The following is a 25985-nucleotide window of genomic DNA, read 5'->3' as shown; positions in this document are numbered from 1 at the left end:
TTTCAGACCTTAACTAACTTATCAACCATTTCTATGACAACACCCTGGGCCTCTTGCCCCCACAGTTGCCACAAAGGTTCTCTATACATGATAGATAAAAAAGATCTGTTAATTTCTGAGTTTCACAGAATCAGAAAACCAGAGGAAATTTCTGTTAGGAACTCATGGGGATATAGAAAACCTACATAACGACCAGAAGTTTGCTTTTCACAGAGCTGCTAAATATAAGAAAAGACTACACAACATTTCGGGAACAAAAAGAACCTTTGATTTCAATCTAGTCTGGTGTTTTCTTTTGAGATGAAGAAATTAAAGGGCAAGAGAGAAAATCACTAGTTCAAGGTCATTCACCTATATGGTAGCACAACCTCAAAGGCCATTCTCAAATAGCAGTCATAGTCTTTTGCTCTATACCCAGCTGTCTCATTTTATCAAAGAAAATAGAGAACAGGGTTTTATTACAGAACAATAACTGTATTCATCTTTTAAAAAAAGTGTTAATTGGCTATGTATGACTGCTAATCAGTAATGTGCAGGAAAATTGCAACAAAGCTTTTGGTGCTTGTATGTGGGCTGAAAAAGAAAAAACACAGAGAAGGCTAGATGCACAGATGTTTGTATAGGAAACTTCACAATTTTATACTTACTTTAAGTCCATCTTTCATGAAAGTGGGTCGTAGAGCTAAAGTGAATGAACTTAAAATCAATTCAAATCATATGTACTAGACAGTTATGATAAATAAACCCAGTTTTGGAATGTGAAAATCAAGTGAGACCTAGGTCAGCCAGGTTCTGGCACTTCTCTGTAACTCACTATATATTCTCAGGCAAACCTTGGTTGGGTAATACATATCACATTCATCCCTTAGAGCGTTGTTTCATGATAGAAACTCCCTTTGCCTATCAAAGGTAAAAATATTTATTTTCACAGACACATATGTTTTCTCATTTGCTCTCATTATCTTTCATTTTCCCTATTTTTAGGTAGAGATATAGAGGCACATAATTTTCTAAAATAAGGAAATAGTTATTTAAGAAGAAAGACATATAGCCCTGAAAAGACAGCAGGAAGTGGTAGGGATTCTGGTAAACCCGAGATTGTGCCTCACCTAATGGGACAAGTGACAATTCAGCTCTGCCCAATCATTTTCAAATGCCAGTGAAGACCCCAATGTTTACAATGGAAAGATATGTAAAATTACCATGTAAAATTTCTCAATTGTTCAATGTTGACTAAAATAAATAAAATTTAACTCTGTTCTTGTCTAATGATCTGTGATCTAGGCTAGAGTTAGAGAATTGACTACAATATACTTTGCCTCTTTGGATAATTTCTTTAAAAGTAAAATTAAAATTGGGCTTGATCTTCAAGATTTAGCCCTAATTTTTATTTTTCTATCAGTCTAATTTTTGTCTCTGTCACTAATCCTGGGAACAAGAAACCACCAACCAAGAAAAAGTAATTATTAGGTGGTTACAATTTATCTCCATAATTGCATTATCTCTTATCTCTTTAACAAGTAACTCTTACACAGCTCATGAAGTAAACATTTCCTTTGATATTACATTAGAGACCCAGTGCATGAAATTCGTGCATGGGGGTGTCCCTCAGCCCAGCCTGCAAAATCTCTATTCCAGGACCCCTCAGGGAACGTCCAACTGCCTAAACGGGCACTCAGACATCCCTCTTGCAATCCAGGACCACTGGCTCCTAACCGCTCACCTGCCTGCCTGCCTAATCACCCCTAATCACTCTGCCTGCCTGCCTGTTTGCCCCTAACTGCCCTCCCCTGCCAGCCTGGTCGCCACTAACTGCCCTCCCTTGCTGGCCTGGTTGCCCTAACTGCCCTCCCCTGCTGGTCTGGTCACCCCTAACTGCCCTCCCCTGCCGGCCTGGTTGCCCCTTACTGCCTCTGCCTTGGCCCCTGCCACCGTGGCTTTGTCTGAAAGGACGTCCAGAAGTTTGTCCAGAAGATGTCATTAGCATATTACCCTTTTATTAGTATAGATAGCACTTTACCACTTAGCAATGAACAATAGATATAATGATGGAAAACAAGGTGTGTGGTACTGTAAGTAATATGAGTGTAGGCAGATTAAAAATTGTGTTTGGAAATTATTCCAATGTACTCAGTTTTTTAAATTGAAGCTTTCATATTATCAGCAATATCAATTATTGTACTTACATATTCATAAATAAAGATATATTGCTGATAGAAAAGCACTTATGGGTAAAACAATTAGGTTTGTGGTGGGGATAGAACTGTAATTTCAAAAAACACTTTTTGTTAGGATTTTTTTGGGTCATAATTCTCAAAGATGGTTTATAGAAGGAGCAATTAATTTGGGGTGGATAAATAGGAAGACAAATGTGAAAAATTATATATTTATGATGTGATTTATATGTTAAAAGTGAAGCATTGTCAATTTTTTGAACAGCAGAAACACCCACATACAAAAAAAAATAAACAAAAAATGTAAAAGTAAACAAAAAATACTATACTAAGTCATGTTTAACATACTTGTCAATCTCTTTTCCTTGACCTTTTCTGCCTTATTGAATATACTAATTGATTTTCCAAAGGCAATAGATTACAGGAGTGGCAGATGAGAGTGGTAAACAAATTCTGGTCAGTCCCAGTTTGTATGCCCAGCAAATTCTATCCTGGGCTGTTAAGCACTGCTGTGTGCTATGATCCTCATAACAGCTTCCTTTTGAAGAAAGAAAGTTAAATTTTAGAAAAATGAAAATTATTTTTTTTATTGCTATTTGCTGCCCATTGCAGTCTCTGACATGCTTAAATTTGCATATCTGCAATGCTGGAGAGCATTATTTTCTGAAAATGCAAAAATAAGATGAAGAAATTACTCAATTGTGTCAAATAGAGTAAAAGGAATGAGTTTGCATATACAGCATGGCGTCTGTAGTCTTAGTCTTCATCATCTCACATTTCTATGTTTTTAAAACTACTTACTGTTTTATTACATTTATTTTGGGGTAGCAGCTGGACAGGAGGGCTCTATTATGTCAATCATACTGATGAATGTGTCTTTTGAACACAGCAAAATGGGATTTTTAATTGAGTTAGGAAACACCAAAAATTTGGATAAAAATTCATGTTGTTTTGATCTGGTTGGTTTTGATAGACTGTGAAGATAAGATATTAATCCTCAAAACTACTGTAAATATAGTCATGAAAATCTTTTATTATGTTTTATTTCTGATGAGATTTTTCTGTGAGGAAAAAATTTTATACAAATACAGTGGATCCAACAGTTCATTAAGTCCAGATTTGGGTGGTAACCCATAGGTCTACTTAGCAAGTGAATGATAACATCTCATATGCAGTAAACATGTTTCAGAAAAATGAAAGACTATCATTGCTTAATTCTTTTTCACTTGATCTTATTGCTATGTGTAAATATAATTGCTATTCCTACAGGTTAACATTTAGTTGATGCCTGTATGCATTTTTCATATTAAGTGCTGTTATTTCATTTCATTGCCGCTGTAAAATTAGCTCTTATGAAGCTTAGAAATAACTTTTAATTAATTCATCTTTTTACCTAATTTGGGATCTGGATAAATAACTCTGCTTTATTGAATATCCTTGAACAAATTACTTAGCCCTTCTCAACTTAAGTTGCTTCATCCATCAAATGGAAAAATAGTATCTTTCTCAGAAGTTTGTTGAGAGAAATAAAAATGATATGCATGTTGCACAGATGCTGGGAAGTTATAAAACCCATTGTCCCTTCCTAGCACACAAATGAGCTACACGTTCCAGCCCCATTTTATCTCATGGGAACATGCAACTAGTTCTTGCCAGTGGAATGTAAACAGAAATGAAATGGGTCACCTTGACACCAAACATTTTCCTAATTTTAATAGGACTTCACTATGTAACTTCTTTCTATCTTCCAAGTCCTATCTCCCCACTGGGTAACGCCAGAGCAACCTTGGAATTTAAAAATTCAAATGTGAGATTCTTAAATGTCATATATGAATATTGCAACTGAAAGAAAATAACAAAGATGTTTGGATATATATATATATATATATATATATATATATATATATATATATATAGAGAGAGAGAGAGAGAGAGAGAGAGAGAGAGAGAGAGAGAAAATGGTGCCATTCCCCCTAAATTAAAAACTTAATGGAGTTTTGCATTTGGCTTGCTTTAAAAACATGTTAAAAACTTAATGAAGGAAAACATTTCAGGAGAACATTAATTTATAAAGAAAGTCGCTCCTACATTATACATGTATTGTGTGACCTTGGTTACATCAGATGTTATGGATAGCTCTAAGGACAAAGACTTTAAAGGAGCATCTAGTCAAATGCATTTATTTTAAAAATAAGAAACTTTTGCCCAGCTGGCATGACTCAGTGGTTGAGCGTTGACATATGACCCAGGAGGTCATGGCTTGATTCCTGGTTTGCAGGCTCCATCCCCAGTGAGGGGCATGAAGGAGGCAGCCAATCAATGATTCTCTCTCATCATTGATGTTTCTATTTTTCTCTCCCTCTCCCTTCCTCTCTGAAATAAATAAAAATATATTTTAAGAAAATAAACTTTCATCCTAAGCTTATTCCCATGGCTGTTACTGGCCCAACTCTCTTTATGTAATTTATACATTTTCCTCTCCTGAAAGCATACTCATTTTTCTAAATTAAAGCTTAAAGAAAATAAAACTCTAATACTATGCGGGTCATCCACTGATTTATTTTAAGATAGTATGCTGCTTCAAGTAGTTTGTAAACTTTACTATTGACTAAAATGGGCTCACAACTTACTGTGACTCAGAAGTGCTGGGGAAACTCTAGGATTGATGCTGTAGTTATTTACTTCTCTCTATCATTTAGGTTTCTATTTTTTTCTTTCAACATCTTCAGTGAAAAAAATTGCCATTAACGTGTATCTTTTTAAAAATTTCATTTTTCTTTCCTCCAAATAATTCACTTCAATAATGAGTAAAAATTATCTTAATTAAAATACAGCCTGGCCTGGCTGGCATGGCTCAGTGGTTGAGCGTTGACCTATGAACCGTTCAATCCCTGGTCAGGCATATCCCATATTGTGGGCTTGATCATCAGTGTGGGGCATGCATGAGGCAACAAATCAGTGCAGTGACGCTCTCTCATCGTTGATGTTTCTTTTTTTTATTTTTTTAATATATTTTATTGATTTTTTACAGAGAGGAAGGGAGAGAGATAGAGAGTTAGAAACATCGATGAGAGAGAAACATCGATCAGCTGCCTCCTGCACACCTCCCACTGGGGATGTGCCTGCAACCCAGGTACATGCCCTTGACCGGAATCGAACCCGGGACCCCTCAGTCCGCAGGCCAACGCTCTATCCACTGAGCCAAACCGGTTTCGGCAAATCATCGTTGATGTTTCTATCTCTCTCTCCCTCTCTCTTCCTCTCTCTCAAAAAAAACACAAAAGACAACAACAACAACAAAAACACCACCAATAAACATTTTTTTTTTAAAAAAAGAGGCTATAAGCCTCTTAATTCTTTTTTTTATTTAATATATTTTATTGATTTTCCACAGAGTGGAAGGGAGAGAGATAGAGAGTTAGAAACATCGATGAGAGAGAAACATTGATCAGCTGCCTCCTGCACACCCCCCACTGGGAATGTGCCTGCAACCATGGTACATGCCCTTAACCGGAATCAAACCTGAGACTCTTCAGTCTGCAGGCTGACGCTCTATCCACTGAGCCAAACCTGTCAGGGCAAGCCTGTTAATTCTTAAAAAAAAAAAATACAGCCTGGAAGAAGGGAGCTTTTTAATTTTTTCTTATTTGGAGAGTTATTTTGAATTATTTGACCAGTATATATACACTGATATAAGCAGAAAAGTTTGGACTTGGTATTAAATAAGGCAAATTGGGCACAAAGACCTGGAGTACAACTTACACAGAAAAGGGAAGGAAGGTGCAAGAATAGTAGGAAAGGTTAGGAATCAAGCAGTGAACAGAGACTTACCCATGCAGCTGACTTTTCTAAAATTGTGGTCTACATGTCACTGTTGGAAAGTAAGATGAATTTAGTGGTATGTGAACCTTTCATTTTAACATTTATGCATTTCTTGCATTGGAAACCAGGAAAATATAACTAGGATATGGAATCTAAGTAAAAAAGAAAACGTTAAAGACAAAAAGGAAGTAAATAATAGTTAATGTACATGGGTTTGTCAAAAAATTATGAATTTATTTCATGAAACACTGATGTTTGCATTTCTAAAGACAATATGGGAGTTTTAAATTTTTATTTATTGACTTTTAGAGAGGAAGAGAGAGAGAGAGAGAGAGAGAGAGAGAGAGAGAGAGAGAGCTTTGTTGTTCCACTTATTTATGCATTCATTGGTTGATTCTTGTATGTTCCCTGACTGGAGACTGAACCCACAACCTTGGCTTACGAGGATGATGCTCTAACCAACTGAACTACCTGACCAGGGCCACAATATGGAAGTTTTAATGGCATTTTAATATGGGAAGAATGGGATATATTATTTTTTAAATAAATGTGATGGCATTTGGATCCCAAGAACATAGATAGGTTCCCCTATGAGACTAATTTTCCCTCTTTTCTAGCCCACATTTCACATTGAAAACATGAAGGAACAAAGTTCTGCTTAATACTGAAAATTGGGTTAGATAATTTAGTGAACTGGAAATGGGAGCATGACCAAAAAGAAGTCTTCTACTTTAGAATAAACATTGATAGAAAAATACACACTAGGATCCTGCCTTGTTTACTAAATTGAGAAAGAATGTACAGTTTTATCCATATACTTGTCATAAACAACAGTTTACGTACTAATTAGCCACTCTAGGCAAGCTACCATGCTAAAAGCATGATAGATACCTCGGTAATTACTGAAAGGATTCTGTACTGAAGTTTGCAATTTATTGGAGTGAGGAGGCAGAAAAGGAGAAAAATGAATGCCCAGCAACATGATGCAGAAATTATCCTATCTAATAAAAGAGTAATATGCAAATTAACCCTCACTCCATCACAAAGATGGTGGCAGCCACAGAGCTGGAGCGAGCAGGAGGCTTGGGTTGCCCCCAGCGATGGAGGAAGCCAAGCTTCCCACCTGCCCTGGCCGGCCCTGAGCTCTGCTCAAGGCTACAAAGTTTCAATTATAGAAGATAAATAAATCCCAGATACCTGCTTCCAGCTGGCATGGCCTCTGCTCAAGGAGGAGCTGGGAACATGGGTTGCCAGGGGCAACCCAGGCTTCGAGTGGGACCAAGACTACCAAGTTTCAATTATAGAAGTTAAATAAAATCCTAGATACCTGCTTCCAGCCTGCAGCCATGGCCAGCCTGAAAATGGCCATCAGCTCCTCACCCAGGCTGGCCAGGCACCCCAGCAGGACCCGCACCCTGATCCGGGACACCCTTCAGGGCAAACCAGCCGTCCCCTAAACATGCACCAGGTCTCTATCTACACTAATAAAAGACAAACATGCAAATTGACTGTACCTTCGCTATGCCTTAAGCCATATCCACCAGCCAATCAGAGCAACTATATGCAAATTAACCCAACCAAGATGGCGGCCAGAAGCCATGGACCTGGAGCAAGCAGGAGGCTTGGTTGCCCAAATAATGGAGAAAGCAAGCTTCCTGCCTGCCTCACCGGCTCTGAGCTCCACTCAAAGCAACAAAGTTTCAATTATAGAAGGTAAATAAACCCCAGATACCTTGCTTTCAGCCGGCTGTGGCCACGGAGCTGGAGCGAGCAGGAGGCTTCCCTCCCACCAACCCTGGCAAGTTCTGAGCTCCTCTCAAAGCTACAAAGTTTCAATTATAGAAGGTAAATAAATCCCAGAATAACAAAAAAGAAAAAGAAAAAAAGGAGAGGCTTGGAGCTTCCGTCACCGGGGCCTTGGCCAGCCTGAAAACGGCCCTCAGCCCGTCACCCAGGCTGGCCAGGCACCCCACAGAAGACCCCCACCCTGAAGGGGGTGTGACCAGCCTGCAAAGACCCATGAGCCCATCACCCAGGCTTTCCAGGCACCTCAGCGGGACCCCCACCCTGATCTGGGACACCCTTCAGGGTAAACCAGGCGGCTCCCACCCGTACACCAGGCCTCTATCCTATATAATAAAAGGGTAATATGCAAACTGACCCTAACAGCAGAACAACTGGGAATGACTGGTCACTATGACACACACTGACCACCAGTGGGCAGATGCTCAATGCAGGAGCTGCCCCTGGTGGTCAGTGCGCTCCCACAGGGGCAGCTCTGCTCAGCCACAAGCCAGGCTGACGGCTGCCAGCATAGCGGTGGTGGCAGGAGCCTCTCTCGCCTCCTCAGCAGCGCTAAGGATGTCCGACTGCAGCTTAGGCCTGCTCCCCGATGGCAAGTGGACATCCCCCGAGGGCTCCCATGCTGCCAGAGGGATGTCTGACTGCCATCTTAGGCCCATTTCCCGGGGAGTGGCCCTAAGCCAGCAGGTGGACATCCCCCAAGGGGTCCCAGACTGCGAGAGTGCACAGGTCGGGCTGAGGGACCCCTCAAAATGCACAAATTTTTGTGCACCGGGCCTCTAGTGATTTCAGATGGTGGGTGAAAATGCTCTGAGGGGAATTAATGGGATAATGATGATGATGATAATGCCTTTTATATACTGAGTCAGTTGTATGTGCTAGACAAAGTTTTCAGCATTTTAATGGAGTACCTTACTTAATCCTCAGAGCAACCCAGCAATATTATTGAACTTAATTATATTAAATCATGTATACAAGCCAGTATTCAAACGTGAGCTGCCTGACTCCAAGGGTGCACATTCTTAAAAATTGTTTGACTTTGTTTTGGCGATAGGGTCAGTGAAGGCCTCATTTAGGAGGTGCTGCTTATTTAAACCTTAAAGTCACGAAGAAGAAGGGGATGAGTGGAGAAACCATTTGATAGAGAAAGGAGGCTGAGATTCAGTGAGATTGGCTAGATATATTCAGGAAAACAGATTAGATTAGTCTTATCACATGCTGGCAAATTATAGAAAAAAAAAGCAGGGAAGTTCTTGAGATCAGGTGCTCACATATTAGGAGCAATAGCTTGTGCTTCATGGAATGTACTGAATTCTTGAGACAAGATGCAAGTTGTGCTTCAGACGACCTGGGCCGTGGTGGGGGTAACATAGTGTAATGATTAAGAGCCTGAGTCTGCCAGTAAGCCTCTTGAATTTATATCCTATCTTTCATAATGATCCCTGCTAGTCAGTGAACCCCTAGACATCTCAGTTTCCTCATCCACAGTGTTACCCTCAGTGTTAATGATAGTAACTATGACTATGGTTATGAGAATTAAAGTAGGACATTTATGTAAAATTCTTGCTATGGTGCATGTATTTAGTACTCAGTAAGTGCTAGCTTTTATGGTTAATGTGTAAATAATAGATTGTAGAAGAGACTGAAAACAGGGACGGACTTAATAGGCTACCAATACAGTCCAGATGATAATAGACAACATCGTGAACTAAGACTATGGCGATGGCAACTAAAAAGAGAACAGTTACACAAGATATTTCATAAGTGCCTTTATGATTCATTAGGTGTGGGAGGCAGAGATGTGACTCTTCGAGTGTTCATGCCTGGTTCGCTATTTTCAGATATAGTATAACCAGGAAGACATGATGATTTGGAGAAGAAATTATGGACCCATAATCTGTTTTGATGTATTGACTATGGATTAAAGGCATTCTTCAAGTTTTATCAGAATGTCACCAAGGCAATGTTTTAAACAAGTGTGATACAGATCAACTGGTGGTAGGAGATGATCCGAGTGGTGGATGCATGGGTTGTCTCCATGGTGAGAAAATTATTTCCTATGAAATGCTTTCTCTGTTCTGTTTACATCAAGTATATTTTTACTTTGGTAATAGCTGTATTTTCCTGTTCTTTCTAATACCTCTCTTTCTGTTTCTTTTTCAACATATTCAGAGTCTGGGGAACACAAATATATATGCACTTAACATTTAAGGACATTTTAAATAATATAAAAACATGTTTTTTAATGAAATTTTGATATAAATTTACATTGATATCAAATGCTTCTAGTTTATAATTATGGCCCTAATATGAACTTTTCTTTAAAAATTTTATAACTAAAAACAATAAATCAATTTAAAGAAAAAAAATACTAAGGAACCAGTAGTAGAGTCACTTGGCTTAACAAAGTCATGAAAGGTAGGCTTGAATGACTGAAGGTTAGAAATCTCCTACAGTAAGCTAGGTACCAGTTTAAGCAATATTCTCACCCCATTTCCACAAAGGCTCTTAAAGGAAAACATTTCATATTAGTCTAGGAGAAAACCATATTGCAATAATGGCTAAGATGAAAAAGAACTAGAACTAGAAATGTGATATTCCAAGAAAGTTGTTAACATAACTTTGTGGATGTTAACTAATTATGGAGCTATGCTTGAAGACAGGAATGACATCAGGCATCAAACAAAAGACCATGTGGAAAATTCCAGTCATTACAAAATCAACCATCACAAGAATCAGGCTGCCTCTCAGCACTGGTGTTCAGTTTCAGTTCAGCCCTCTTCACAGAGGCAACGGTAATAGGACTGCCCACAAATACAAACCAGCAAGAGCAGGGAGTGGACAGGAAGACCAGTGCAAAGACTAACTACCATATTAAAATTTTCATTGAGAAGAAGTGATCAATTAGATGATGCTACTCAGTATCAAATCTGATATTTAGCAGTTTTGCTTGGATTTCCCTAGGAAGATTAATAGCTGTGTGACGCCTGGGTGATATTTCTTGCTGTGCTTTCAGTAAGTGGATCACTTTCTTCTGGCAGCATCTCTAAAGAGACAGTAAATACTCTAGATCGTCCTCAATATGAGACAGTGGGAAGGGGATGATGTTAGTCCCTGTGATAAAACCCAACCCCTTCCTCATCACCTTTTGGTTTTAATGCAACTCTGAGCTCAAATAACTGAACAAAAGATTGGCTAGTCATGACTCTGTGGGTTCTGTTTTAGGGTACTGAAATAATTATAGACATGAATATACAACAGAACTTGATGTTCAATTTCACATTCTGGAAGTGTGCAGACTTAGAGATTATTTTTACACATGTTCTTCCTTCCACAGATGGAAGATTTTACTTCTAAGGCAATCCTGAATCTTTTTTTGGCACCAAATGAAACACTGTTCTAGTACTTGATGGTCAGGGTTTTTAGTGAATAATGGAGCAGAAGGCCCCTTTTAAAAATGTGTATTTGAGCATTTCTTTGACCCTCATTCAGGTTCTTTTTTCAAAATAAAAGAATATTTAGGAGAAATCTGAAAATGCCAATAACAATGTGAGGGCCAGATAGCTCTTTGAATTTGAGGATGGTTTTTATGAAGGTAGAATCTTAAATTTCCATTTTTGTATAGGTCTTAAATTTGCTTCTGTACAAAAGACCAAGGCCTTATTCCCTATAAGTCAGCAGAAAACCGTGTCACTGTGTCTTACAAAATCCAGGGTAGGTGTGGAGGGAAAATCGGGTATATGTGAGTAAATCAACAGAAAACAGTTCAACCAATTGAAAGACATGTCTTAATAAATGGTAATCTGAGAACACATGGTTTATATTTGAAATTGGAAGCACTTTACTTTTTTCCTCCTACACATAATAAGCCTGTGGTACAGCTCTTTTTGTTCACGTTAGTTATCTGGGAAAACTGATGCCTGAGAATTTCAATAATTTCTCAGTATCAACAGCTGGTAATTGATGAAGCTGGGGTTTGAACCCAGACCTATTTGATACTCCAGTGATGGAGTCAGTTCAAAAGATTAACTTATTGAATGGAGAATTAGTCCATATTCACTATGGTCACTTTTCTACATTTTTGCACAATTGATTTTTTTCTGTGCAATTACTTTAAACACTTCTACTTCAATATGTTACAAAACATTTCTTAAAGGAAGCATTATATCTATACCTAATAAATATTTTCTTTTTAAATAATTGCTGCTTATTCTTGCTTAAAGAAAGTAAGCAAATAATTTACTAATCCAATTTGAATTCAATTTGCTTCAGATTGAAATAATCCATTTATATATATTCGATTATACAAGAATACCAATTATAATTTTCTCTAGTAAATTAAAACACTTTAATTTTCTGAATATCACCTGTAGACAACTACTAAAAAGCCTTCTGGATCATATACACCACAAATTTAGCTCTTAAAGGGTCATTTAGAATTCTCTTTAAATGTATCTTACCAGAAGTTGTCTTCACTACATCTGTGGTATTTCTCAGTCCAACAAATGAAAATTGATAAAGCCTCCAAGATCTTGTGTCACCCACTTCAACAGAGTTACGCTTCCATTGATAGACAATTTCTTCCCGTGGATAGCCATCTGCCAAGAGGTGGGAAAGCACATGTTTAAAATGATTATAAATGAACATATGTAGCAACCACCTTCCAGGAACAAGACACCAGAGAATGTGCTGAGAGAGATAAAGTTATGACTTAATGAGAACCCTGGACTAACAAGTCTCACCATAGAGAAAATAAATACAGTGACATCCTATCCTAATGGGAAGTTAGATTTAAACATTATGAGGTTAAAATCATCCCTGCAAGTCACTTAAATTGCATAGCAGATATGCAATACATGGTTTAATGTATACTATATGCACAGTCTACATTGGGGTGAGATATATGTGGTCAGTATAAATAGACAGTACATATGTAAGATATTGTTTCAGCATGAAGGGCAGTCAACCAGGGAAGAGGAATCATGCAGAAACAGAAAATATTGAGAGAAGAGCAGCCTTAAGTTCCTCTCCAGGACATGCACCCTTAGTAGAAGGTGGTGGGGAAAAATAACCTCAACTATTTACATTAATTATTCTCTTTCTCATTTTTTTGGTTTTCATTTTAGTATACACAGAAATCTATAATGATAATGCAGTGACTATCAGTACCATTTCTTTGCCCAATACCCTAGACCAGTGGTCGGCAAACTCATTAGGCAACAGAGCCAAATATCAACAGTACAACGATTGAAATTTCTTTTGAGAGCCAAATTTTTTTTAATATATTTTATTGATTTTTTACAGAGAGGAAGGGAAAGGGATAGAGAGCTAGAAACATTGATGAGAGAGAAACATCGATCAGCTGCCTCCTGCACACTCCCCACTGGGGATGTGCCCGCAACCAAGGTACATGCCCTTTACCGGAATCGAACCTGGGACTCTTGAGTCCGCAGGCCGACACTCTATCCACTGAGCCAAACCAGTCAGGGCGAGAGCCAAATTTTTTAAACTTAAACTATATAGGTAGGCACATTGTTATTAACTTAATTAGGGTACTCCTAAGGCTTAAGAAGAGCCACACTCAAGGGGCCAAAGAGCCGCATGTGGCTCGCGAACCGCAGTTTGCCGACCACGGCCCTAGACAAGTTTCTTAATTTTTTACAAATTATTTGCTTCCTTATTGTGGTTATGATAATACTTATTTCATGAAATTGATGATCAATGTACACTTAATGGATAAACATTACTATTAAGTAAACAATACAATAAACTTTCAATTAAAAATTAGTTAAATAAGGAGAGATTTTAAAAAATTAGAAAGCATCTCAACTGTTTGTCTACTAATAATGCTATGGAAAGATGAGTCTTGATTATGGAGGCTGATTCACTACTTAGCAAAAAATTATTTGTGTCTTCCTTTTCTTCGTTTTCTTTTGGCCCAACTCTGTGTCTGTTGTGTATTTATTAATTAAGAAGAAGGAAAAGAGAAAGAAGTATCCCCTGATAGAGCAGGATTGGGGAGGCAGGATGTGCTGGAAACAGGAAAATAATGATGATATTAAGGAACTTCCTATGGAGAATGTAATTATGATTTAATTTTTGATAGCAATAAGTAATATTAAGTTGTGTTTAGGTTCAGAAGACGGTTGTCAATTGGTGATGTAAAGGCACAGAAATCACCAGTTCTTAAGCTTAGCTGATTCAGGAGAAATCCCAGTTGAAAGATTAAAGGAAAATAAATCTAATCTCCTAAAGCTTGGAGAAGTTTTCACTTAAAAATATTCCATTCTTGGATGAAGTAAAACATATGAAATAAGTTTTATAGTAAAACCTTTTGTAAATACAGGGTGGGGAAAAAGTGGGTTTCCAGTTGTGAGTATCAAAAGGCAGAGCTTATTCTTATATTATTATTTATAAATTATTGTATTTTTATACGAACAACTATAAATCTACTTTGCACAATCCTGTTTATATGGTGCTAGAGGCCTGGTGCATGAATTCGTGCACCCTCAGTCTGGCTTGCGGGATCGGACCAAAACTGACATCCCCTGAGGGGTCCCGATTGTGAGAGGGCACAGGCCAGGCCAAGGGACCCCACCAGTGCATGATTGGGGCTGGGGAGTGATGTGGGAGGTTGGCCAGCTGGGGAGGGACCGTGGGAAGGCTCCAGGGCATGTCCAGCCATCTTGCTCAGTCCTTATCTGCTGGACCCCAGCAGCAAGCTAACCTACCGGTCGGAACGTCTGCCCCCTGGTGGTCAGTGCATGTCATAGCGAATAGTTGAGTGCCCTTAGCATATCATTTGCATATTATGCTTTGATTGGTTGAATGGACAACTGGACGACTAGATAATTAGCATATTAGCTTTTATTATATAAGATACAGTGATGCTTTTCCTTTAATTCCATCGGGAATTGCTGTAGTGATAAAATAACGATTGATTCTCTCATCACTGATTTTTTTAAATGATGGTTATTATGATTTAATTGGTTCTTAAGAGTCTCCTTCAATCCAAGGCTGGGAAATTATCTTTATGAAACTAAAAAATTAAAATTCATAATCAGTTTTCATTGCTTTATATGTACAGTTGGAAGATCAATAATAAGGAGGAGATGAGCAACCTAACACGTTTGCTGAACAAGTACTGAGACAAATATTTGTTTTTAATTCAGGCAGGAAATATGTGAATATTACTAAAGCTTATTGTAATTTATGCTAGAATCATCATGAATCTTTTTACTATAGTCTATTATCTGATTATGGTAATAATAATTAAGAAAAATAATAGAGGTTTTTATTGAATCTTGTGTACTAAGATAGCATACCAAGCATTTTACAAACAAAAGAGTATTGTGCTGGGCAGGTCTTATAATCTCTGTTGGGTATCTGGGAATGTGGACTCACTGATGAGAGATTTAGTAATTTGCTCAAGTCTATGTTGATAGAGTTGGAATTTGAACTGGACTATGGAATGCCCATAATCAGTTTTTTACTCACTGGTGGAGAACTAGTTCTAGGTTTTACTAGAATTCCAAGAGGGGAAGGTAGTCATTAATTTTGTTGTCTTTAACAGGTATACAGAATTGGAATGTACAAACCACACTGCTGATCTCTGTGCATCCTGACAGGTAAGGGAGAAAATAAGTAACAAATTTGCTGCTATTCTTCTCTTGGGCCCATGGAGGGAGGGAGATGTATAATCCACCATTACCCCTTTCTATTCAGCATAGGCCTGGTTTTACAGTTCTCCTCAACAAAGGGCTCCTAGCAACCACTGCCAATTTATTAAAAGTTTATACATCAATAAAACTTATTTGTAACTCCTGATAAATTAGACCCTTTTCTGCAAGAATCACTCTAAAAAGACCAAGCTGGTATTATGTTGAAAGAAACTGTCAAAATCTTCAGAGAAAACAACATTGCTTAATGCAATTTTGTATTTTCTGTAAATCTCCCAATTAATTGACAACGCAATTAGACTATTGGTGAGAGGAGCTACAGACCACAGAATGAGTGTTACTTACAACTGGAGAACTCCAAGGGGCAGGAGTGTTCATCCATTGGAAAATTGTGCAACTGCAATTGGCACTCAGCATCAATTGTCAACCTAAACAGAAACATACGAAAGATAACTAAAAATATTTTAGACATAGTTTTAAAAATGTACATTAGCACAATTTCTAATGACCATTCTCCATCTTCATTCTTGGGGAGTATATCTCACATTCTTACGGATAACACAAGATGATTCTCACTGAAGAAATCCACCGAGTCCAGGAGAAAAGCATTTCAAACCTAATGTGGTCCCTTCATTTTCACAAACTGAACATTTTCATTGACCTCAACTCCATTTTTTTCAAACCTTAGGATCACAATATTTTTTTTTTGGCAAATTAATTGCACAAATGAAATTGTTCAGTGAATATATTTAACAGAACAAATTGTTTTAAGAACTTAAGTGCATTTACTGTTTGCGTATAAATGAATGCTGATAATTCTCAGATTTTATCTGGCAATTAAAGCAGAACTTTTTGTAAGTACTTGTTAGCTGTTAGCATTAAATTACTATATGTGAGTTTAAAAATACCTATGTTTCATAGTAGGTTATTATGCATTTTATAATGGAACACCATGATGCCATTAACTAGGGTTTTATAAAGTAGAAAAATATCTAATGCTAAACAGGAAATGTTGAATAAATAGACACAGACATACTAGGAATATGTCTGCCAATGAGTTTCAAATAGTTTACATCTGGGAATACTTATTAAACATACAGGTTTTCTGAATCCCAATGGGCTGGATCTCTAGAAGGGAGAAAATTTAAAGGTGTTCAGATGATTTGATCACTTTAGGAGACAGTATGAACATACTCTAAAATTGTACTAGTGATGGACTGATATTTTAAATTTCACATTTTTTAGCTATATTTCTTACAGTGATATCAACCTTGAAGTATTAAAATGTTTTTTGATGAACATTTATTAATGTAAAAGATTTTACAGTTTAGCATATTTTTTCATTTGGGAGATTTTATTTTTGTGTAGTATAGTAGAGCAATTACTGATCTTGAAATATAACTGATAATCACTGAGCCATTAATTGTTTATATGGCACGGGGCAAAGGTGAATTGTTCTATCATTTAATAAGCATTATTATGGCTTTATTTTCTTTGAACTTGACCGAAGTCACCAAACTAGTGGCACAGTTGAGATCTGAACCCAAGATTATGATGTATCTCCAAAGCTGGAGGTTTTAATCATTGTCACTCAATAATTATATGCTCTTTCAAAGAAAAGATTAGTTTTAGTCATATGTAAAACTTTAATTAAATTTGATATATCTAGGCTGTTTACAAATTAAACTAGAATTATTAAAATTGAAAACAATATAGGCCATTTGCAGAAACCAAGATAGATACGTACATATATATCTATGCACACACGTTCATAATGCGTTATAGATAAGAACAATAATAAAATCATCTCTCAGCATAGATTGGCAACTCATTCAAACTTTGATTGAATTTTATGAGTGACATTTTTGAGGTGGTTTCCATAATTAAAAATTCTATAGTGATTCTGCAAATCAAGAGAAGTTAGAAAAATGACTATAATGTTATGAGAATATAAAGGAACTTGAGATAGTGTAACTTAATACTTCAAAAGCTTAGACCAAGCCCTGATTTATCAAACTTTGATTTCCACTAGATACTAATTACAGTCATTACCGTATGTCTAATTTAATAAAACTCATGATGAATTCAAAATATATATGATGACTTCCTTCTATACTTGTAGCCATTTATTCCTAGTGATGAACTCTGTTTAACTGATATAAATGTTTGAAGCCATTTTAAAGTATTTTATTTTGTATGTTGACTATTATGGAAGGCATTATGTATATGTCACAAGGGCATTTAACATGAATCATTTGGAAGTTAATAGTTCTAGGATACTAAGACCTAGAAGAATCATATTTATATCTTTTACTAAAAAAAATTAATAATAAATTTAGTCTCTGCTATGCTTACTATATATCAGAGTCTAAGCACTTTTCTTATCACACTGTTTAGTCCTTCTAACAACTCCATAAGATAAGAATCATCATCTCTATTTTATAGAAATCAAAGAAATTAAATGTAAGAGTTAGCTCAGTTGGATGGGGAGTGTGTTGTGGGGTGGTCATGCCTTCTTTCCCAATAATCGCCATTATTTTCAACCTAAATCCTCTCAATAAAAATGTAACCAACTAAAAACATCAAACTTACTGTACAAATAAGGCTTTGAGATATATCTTCTATCTAGCACTAAGACCCCTGCTACAAATAGCTGCCCCCAAGTCCTGTACATAGAAATTCTGAAGAGTTGCCCTAGTACATATAGATAGTATGCTGTAGAGCTAGGAACTAAAGGCAGGTTTGTCTAATTTTTAAGTCTATGTGCTTCTCTATTATATTATTTAGTAATATATGCTTGCCAATGGAAAAAAAAATCCAGCATAGAATTATTTTAAATATGTCTAAGTATTATGCTAAGATAATGGCATAGAAAACCTCCCAAATATTACTTAATGTTTAACTTCAAAAAATAAAAAAAGCTCCAAGTTTTCCCTAAAGATGTCTTTCAAAATAGCCAGTAAATTAATTCAAACAGCCTACAAGTGTAGTGGGGAGTTGGTGCTGGGAGATAGAATTCATTCTAGGTACTTGCCATTGTGTAGCTAAAAAGAGAAAGACATACAGGAGACTTCTGCATAAAAAAAAATCTTCTTTTGCAACAGTTTCCTTGGAAACAGAGATATTTCCAAGCATAACAACTAGTAGTCCTAAGGATGACTATGTTTTAGTTTCCATATTTTAAAGTAGCAGGACACACACACAAAAGCCAAGATTGATGCAAGATCAGGTGATCTTACAAAGGCAAGGAAAATTTCATGTGCTTGTAAGGAAAAAAAGAGTTCTCACATCAGTCATAGAAAATAAGTTTCACCTATTTCTAGTCCTTTGAAAAAGCTTACTGACAACAGAAAGAAAACTAATTTTGTAGTGTCACATACTATTTTTTTTCAAACATGGCAACCCTGATGTTGGCTTGGCGGTTTTGTGTGTGTGTGTTTGGTCTCAAGGAGAGTGTGGTTGATCTTTGTTTTATTCCCAGCAATTACTCTTTTTTTTTCTTCTGAAAGAATACCTTAAGGTGTAGAGCACTCGACCATCATTCCAAATTCTCAGCATCCTGTTGGGGGTGGTTATCCAATGTGCATCAGCCTTTTTTGAATTTCTGAAGAAAGTGTCTGGAATCCAGATTTTTCCCACCATGTTGCTATTCAATCGTAGGACTTTAATGGTGCTGTTGAATTTCAAACGTCTGTCATACCATGTTTGAGCAAAAAATATATCAATTGTATATTCCTGTTACAAAGAAAAAGATGAAACACAATATTTATATTTCAGTTGGGTTATATTGTAGAGCATTTTTTTTTTTGGTATTTGTCATCTTTGTTCTCATTGCTATTTTGAGCTACACTTTGGCTTTGAATAGTCCAAAAGAAAGCAAAGACTTTGCTAAGGAGACTCACTATCTCTGGTAGACGAGTTGATATTTTTATGAAAAAAAAAACAATAAAAAAGGATGGTATAAATAAATTCTGGCAAAAGATCAGAGCCCTGGTACATTTGTTTGCATTTGATGTGGATAGAGCAGAGTTTCTCATGTTATTTGGGCTATCTAATATGTTGTTGTGGGGGCTGTCTTGTGTATTTTAAGATAGGAGCATACCTAGCCTCTACTCACTAGATGCTAGTAGCACCAACACAAACATCACCCACCAAGCTGTGACAACTAAAAAATACCTCTAGACATTGCTAAATGTCTCAGTGAAGACAATCACTTGGGTTGAGAACCTCTGCTGTAGAGTGAAAGTGAAGAATACTTAACACAGTCCTAAGCTGGAGCTGTGGAGCCTCAGTCACCTCATAATAACATGGGGACCCTAAAGAATCTATCTTGCTAGGTAGTGTGAGGACAGAAAAAGAGAACACACATCAAGTGCTTTTCAGTGTGTCTGGCAGATAGCAAACACCAATATAATGTACACGGTAACCTTTAAAAACACACACAAAACTATTATAGTTGTTGTCTTTTCCTCCAAACAAGAAGAAATAAACCAATTCCAAATAATTTTAACACTTTACTAATCTCTATCACAAAGCATATTCCCAAAATGCCAAATTGCTGTGGTGATTAATTACTCCGCAATGATTATTCTCAAGGGCATACCACTAAAGTGGCAAGTGATTGACTGTAATCAAAGAGAATTAAATATGATGTGAATTCAGACCATGAGGCCTGGCATCAGAACACCCAAATTCTAGTTTGACTCTCATTACTTTGCCTCATCCTTACTGTTCTGTATTATTTCCTAGTACCTCCTGGTGCCACACCTCATTGCACTTGACTACATTTCCACTGGGGTAAGACATGGCACTTGGTTCACCATTTAATTCCATATTTGCCGTCTACACAGCATGAGAAGGGAACCTATCTTGTGAAATTCGTTGTCGGTGAATTAATGCCAGTAAGTAGAGTAAATTAACAATTTCTGATGTACACTTTGGCAAAACGCGTACAAATAAATAATGAAAATTAAAAATAAGAGCTTTAAGAGTAATCAAACCAGTAGCTCTGGGGACTAGTATTCCGGAAAGTAAAAGTTCTATTCCTTCTTCTTAGATTTATAGTTTGCATCAAAATGCTAAATATTCTGAGAGTTTTAGTTGTAAAGAAGAAATGTGTTGGCATTTGTTTAATGGTTAAGTAAGTAAGCTTATGTTTTGTGAATTATGCAGGTGGTGGTATACTTTTTAATCACCCCAATTGAGAGCAATTAAAGTTCCTCATATTTCTGACTCAGTAGAGTGTACTAATTGCTAGTTTGGTAAATACTATTTCAAGGTGTTAGCATTACGATGTTATGTTATATTATATGATGTTGTTATACTATAGACTCCAATTTAGTTTCTCATTTCAGATTTGGATAGAAAGTGTGATACAATAATAACTTGCATTTATTGTTACAACTAATCAATTCTTTCTTCTGAGAAACAGTTCTGATTTGAAGCAAACTATGCCTTCTCCACACCAACACTATTCTAAAAAGTAGTGGAGCCCTATATTGTATTTTGTAGTAAGCAGTACTTACCAAGTAAACAGTTATTGAATTTTAATTATAACATTTTACACAAATTAATTTTATACATATGATCACATTTAATTCTCATAACAAATCATTAAAATTATCCTTATGTTGCAAGAGAGAAAAACTGAAAGATTCTCCCTTCTGAATTTTTTTTGTTGGCATATTTATTGCTATTTTCATCATACCACATGGACCCTTTAATATGCTAATAATATAGACAAACTATTAGAAACTTACCATATTGATAGCATTCACTGGACCGATGCTATTCACATACATGTCTGTGTGAATTAATGTTGGCTTCACTGTAAAGAGAACCACAGAGAAGCACAATATTTTAAACTGTGCTATTCTAGAAATACATTTACTTTGTCATTTTAGAAGCGGTTTATTTACAACTAATTTGGTGCCAGTGACTAATTCTCTTCTTTTAAACGACTCTGTTTTCAACGAAATATCTCCATTTAGCATGTAAATGCTATAACTAAGCATAGTAGAGTTTCATAACTGGTTTTCCTTTCAAGACTATGTAAAGATAAACAAATAAGAAAAAACTCCTCAGATTTCCCCCCCCCTTCAGATATCCTGAATTTTACCATTTTTCCTTCAAGCTCTGAAATCTATTTAGGCATTATTACCTTGTGGGAAGAGCTCAGGAGATTTATCTCAGTGCAGTGGCAGATGCAATGGCGTGAGCGCACTCCGCCTGTACAAGCTTCCTCGGCACACTGGGAAGTGGCAGCACCCGCCTGAGTAAGCCCCCTAGAGCCCCTACATAGTACCCTATCTTTACTACCATTGGTTGCCCTAAGGATGGTGTAAACTTCTGATTGGTCCAAAAAGTTATATATGTCCCTGTACTTAAACAATAAAGTTCAGACTGCGTCTTGAACGCGTCTCCGGAGTTGGGCATGCTTCGTTAGGACTCTGTCGGCCTCACCCCCGTGGGACCCCCTGCCTCATTACCTGACTTGCCCCATTTTGAAAAAAATAACTACTTAGTGACCTATAAAAATAAGCATGAGAAACATGAAGTAGATATAAAGAGCAAGTATTGTGAATTGTTTTGGAATATTTGCACCTGTTGGTTCCGTTTATGACCGCTTTATCCAAATATACCTCTAGCCAAAACAAAATCAATCTTCCTCAGTGACTTCATGGATTCTGTGATTCATCAAATAATATGAGGAAACCATATGGAAACCCAATACACACCTATTTGTCAAAGAGGGCTGATATTAAAAATCATGAAGTGTTACATTTATGACTAAATCCAAATGCATATGTTCTATTTTCATTTCACGTTTTATGAACAAGGGTTCATAATATCATTCCTGGCTTCAATTCAACATGTATCTCATTTTTATCCACTTTCCTTGAAAGTGTGCCCTAATTCTCAGTGGTGGATTGAATTATTTGCTTTTCCCTGTATCTACAACCTTGCTGTCACCTCATTGAGGCTACTTCTCTTCTTCGAACTTTGGGCTTGACTATCTGATTTGGTTTGGCTAATAATATATAGACAAAAGTGAGTGTGCTAGTTCTAACCACAAGCATTTAAGCCTTATGAGCTTCTACTTTCTCTTTTGCTCTTTGCTATTACCATGAGACAAATACTCCCAGCTAGTGTGCTGGTCCCAGGAGTAAAATAAGAGAGAGTACAGATTTCCTTAATGAACAGCCCGTTTGGCTTACATTAAATCACCGCCCCTAACAAGTGCTACGAAAATGCCTATTGTAATTTGCCATTGAGAATTTGTGGTTGTTTATTAAAGAGCAATAGGTAACAAGTATATATTTCCTTTATCATAATATGCTTTTTTTATGTCTCTTTATAAAGAACTTGTCACTTTTCTTCTACAGCCTTTGTCTGGGATACCTAGCAAAAATTGAATTTCTAGCTCTCAAATCTCACTTGAAAATCATCTTTCCTCATTTGAACTTATCAATGCCCATCCTACCTTCAAGCCAGAATGCTACTTATGTATTTTTTAATCTGTTTTTATAACATATAGTGAAGGTTTTATTTAAATAATTCTGGTTATCGAAATATGCTAGTGTTGTCTTCTAATATGGTAGGCATGTTTATGAGTTTCGATCCACACCAAGGTACAAAAGACTTCAACATACCTCCTATATCAGGTCGGAGTTTATTGTCATATCCTTCTAGGAGATTGTTTAAGATAATAGTGACATCACCCTCAGGAACTTTTGGTGTCAAGACCCATGTTTTGTTAGAAGCATAATCTTCATAGTCATCATCAGATTTTTGGCTAGTAAGGCTAAGAAAACAAAAAATATTGGTTACAAAACACATAGACTATACTCAAATTAATTTTTATCTTCAGACTATTGGTGGAAAAGGAGAAGTGACACCAGGTTATAGGAAATCATTAAAATGGATTAGAGTGTAAATTTTCACCTGAGGATTTGTCTAGGTAATTGAACTGTACAGATGTACATTATAATTTATAAAAGTGAACTCTTCCATTTTGCAGAATGCTCCGCCCTCCTATCTCTAAGTAGACTATGTTTACCAGTTTTTGCCTTTTCCATAGCGGTTCTTTTTGCCCACCTGCCCAGCCTTATGAAAGATGGATAAAACCCCACACACTATTTTTGTGAAAGTGATGCTTAAACTATCATAATGTAGGCTAAGAATTCAGGCATAATGTCTACTTCTTTTTCCTTTGAGAAGTTAACTTGCTTCAACCTATTAATGAAAGTAAGAGACTGATAATTAGATTCACTCCCACAAACCGCCAGACGAGCCTCTCCCTCCTCAATTGAACTACTGAGGAGAGCTCAGGCTTGCTGCCTTTTCCTCCCCCAGGGTGTGTGTATGTGCATTTTGTCTCCTGACTTGCACTGAAGGCAAGGGCGGTTCATTTATCTTTGATTGTTAAGAACCTGGGACTATGAAAGAAAATGTAGTCACAGACTTTAAGCCACCTTTTACTACAGCAAAAGTTCCTAAGCTGGAAACTCATACTATTGCTTATTGTACTGCAATCATAGATATGAAATTACCTATTTTGAGTGATCAGAAAGCCACATAATATCCTGACTCAGTTTTCTATGCCCCACGATTGGGCCAGAAGCTAAGGCTGACTTTGGAAAGATACTAAAATTTCTATAGCTTATCTCTCCACTGCTCCACATTCCAATCCCCCTCACCCCCCACAACAAGATAATTGTATTTTCCAGACCTAGGGGCAATGCAAAACCTTGCAAAAGCTGCCATTTTCATTTTTATCAGCACTCAGTGAATATAGGTTCTTTCTATTATTTATTATGAAAAAATTACAAATGTAAAATATAAAATTTCCTATCCCATCGTCAGTTTACTTTCCCAAATATATATGGTATAGACTGGATCTTGTTAGAAAATAAATCACTGCCACATTACTCTGAATAAAAAAAGTATATATATATATATCAAACCATATTTATCACCTTTCTTCAGTCATAATCATATATATGACTGTGTTTTATATATGTAACTTGGAGATAAATAAATAGATGGATAGATGATTAAATATGGTAGAAGAAGGCTGATAAGTAATTAATGTGATTTGAGAATGAGTGAGGGAGATGACGTTTTTATTATTTTTAAATACAATTTTGTTGATTTTAGAGAGAGAAGAAGGGAGAGGGAGAGAAAGAGAGGAACATTGATGTGAGAGAGAAACATCAATTGGTTGCCTCCTGACCAGGGATCGAACCTCCAACCTGGATATGTGCTCTGACTGTTAATTGAACCCCTGACCTTTTGGTGTATGGGAAGATGCTCAAACAACTGAACCATACCAGCAAGGACAGGGAGATGATGTTTTAAGAGTAATAACTGCCATAAATCAACTTAATAAGCAAGTGATCTCTTTATATTCTTTTAAAGCTTTATGAAAAGGAAACAGACTGAGTCACACATCTGCATAACACCTAACATAGCCCATGTTTTACATCTTGCACTTTAGTAGCATAGGAACTTTAAACAAAATGTGAATTTCATAGCGTACCTGTAGAGGATATGAAGGGCTGGACAAGCTCCAACCAGCAGAGACACCAGTTCTCTTGCCAGGAAAATCCCTCTCGGGCCTCAATTCATCATTTCTCCAGAGCACTGTGAACTCTGCCTAATGGAACTCTAATGGGACTCTAATCCTATGACCCAAATCTTACTAGTTTAGTAAGAAAAAAACTCTCTAAGAAAATTTTAAGTCCTTCCAATAAATCACTGGGGAAAAGAATATATTTGGCCCATTAGATGTCCTCATAATAGAATTTTACTCCTTTTTGATTTGGTCATGCAATAGGGCCTTTAAAAAAATTATCCCTCATTCTTTGCCTCTCTCCCTCTGTGTCTGTCTCTCTTTCTGCCTCTCTGTCTCTCTATCAGACAGATACACCTTATTAAAGTTTCCTCAAAGGAAGGTGACATATATAGTAAGTTGTTTGGTTTTCTTATTTATAGCACTGCTTCATACTAAGAAAGAAATTATCCAAGCCTCAACGTGCTGTATTACTGACATTGCTATTATTGGGCCAACTAGGAGGAAAAACACATCAAATGAAAAGATAAGGGATACTTGCTTAGAAGGAATGCTACTTTCCAGAATTGCACCAATAATTCTCTTAATATTATCACCTATTGGATGCCATAACAGTACTTAAATTGATCTCATTTAAAAGTGTCAGTGATGGTTTTTTGTGTGTTTTTTTTTTCCAGACTTCAGGAAACCAACTTAGCCACAGAGAGGTTAAACAGAGTAGAGAAACTAGAATATATACTTGGGAATTAGAAATTACCAGGTCTGTTTATTGGATTTATATCTTGCCTCTGTCACTATTTTATGCCATTGGGCAAATTATTTAACCTAGCTTAACAAACCTCATTATTATTATTATTATTATTATTATTATTATTATTATTTTGTTTTGTTAATCCTCAACTGAGTATATTTTTTCCAATGATTTTTAGGGAG

General features: G+C 36.6%; 1 protein-coding gene across 2 annotated transcripts in view; it reads right to left on the bottom strand.

Moving 5' to 3' along the window:
* The window catches only part of GABRG2 (gamma-aminobutyric acid type A receptor subunit gamma2), an 89686-nt gene that overhangs the window by 38419 nt on the left and 25282 nt on the right, over positions 1 to 25985 (bottom strand). For both annotated transcript variants that reach the window (XM_059699122.1, XM_059699120.1), the window contains exons 2-6: positions 23131 to 23282; positions 21238 to 21305; positions 18993 to 19213; positions 15824 to 15906; positions 12260 to 12397 (exon numbers count right to left, since the gene is read on the bottom strand). In XM_059699122.1, coding sequence (XP_059555105.1) covers positions 12260 to 12397; positions 15824 to 15906; positions 18993 to 19213; positions 21238 to 21305; positions 23131 to 23282 — 662 coding nt within the window. The remainder of the gene's footprint in view (positions 1 to 12259; positions 12398 to 15823; positions 15907 to 18992; positions 19214 to 21237; positions 21306 to 23130; positions 23283 to 25985) is intronic.

The sequence above is a fragment of the Myotis daubentonii genome, chromosome 5 (genome assembly GCF_963259705.1).
Source record: "Myotis daubentonii chromosome 5, mMyoDau2.1, whole genome shotgun sequence".
In the NCBI taxonomy this organism is placed as follows: domain Eukaryota; kingdom Metazoa; phylum Chordata; class Mammalia; order Chiroptera; family Vespertilionidae; genus Myotis; species Myotis daubentonii.
This window is presented reverse-complemented; position numbering and strand designations above follow the sequence as displayed.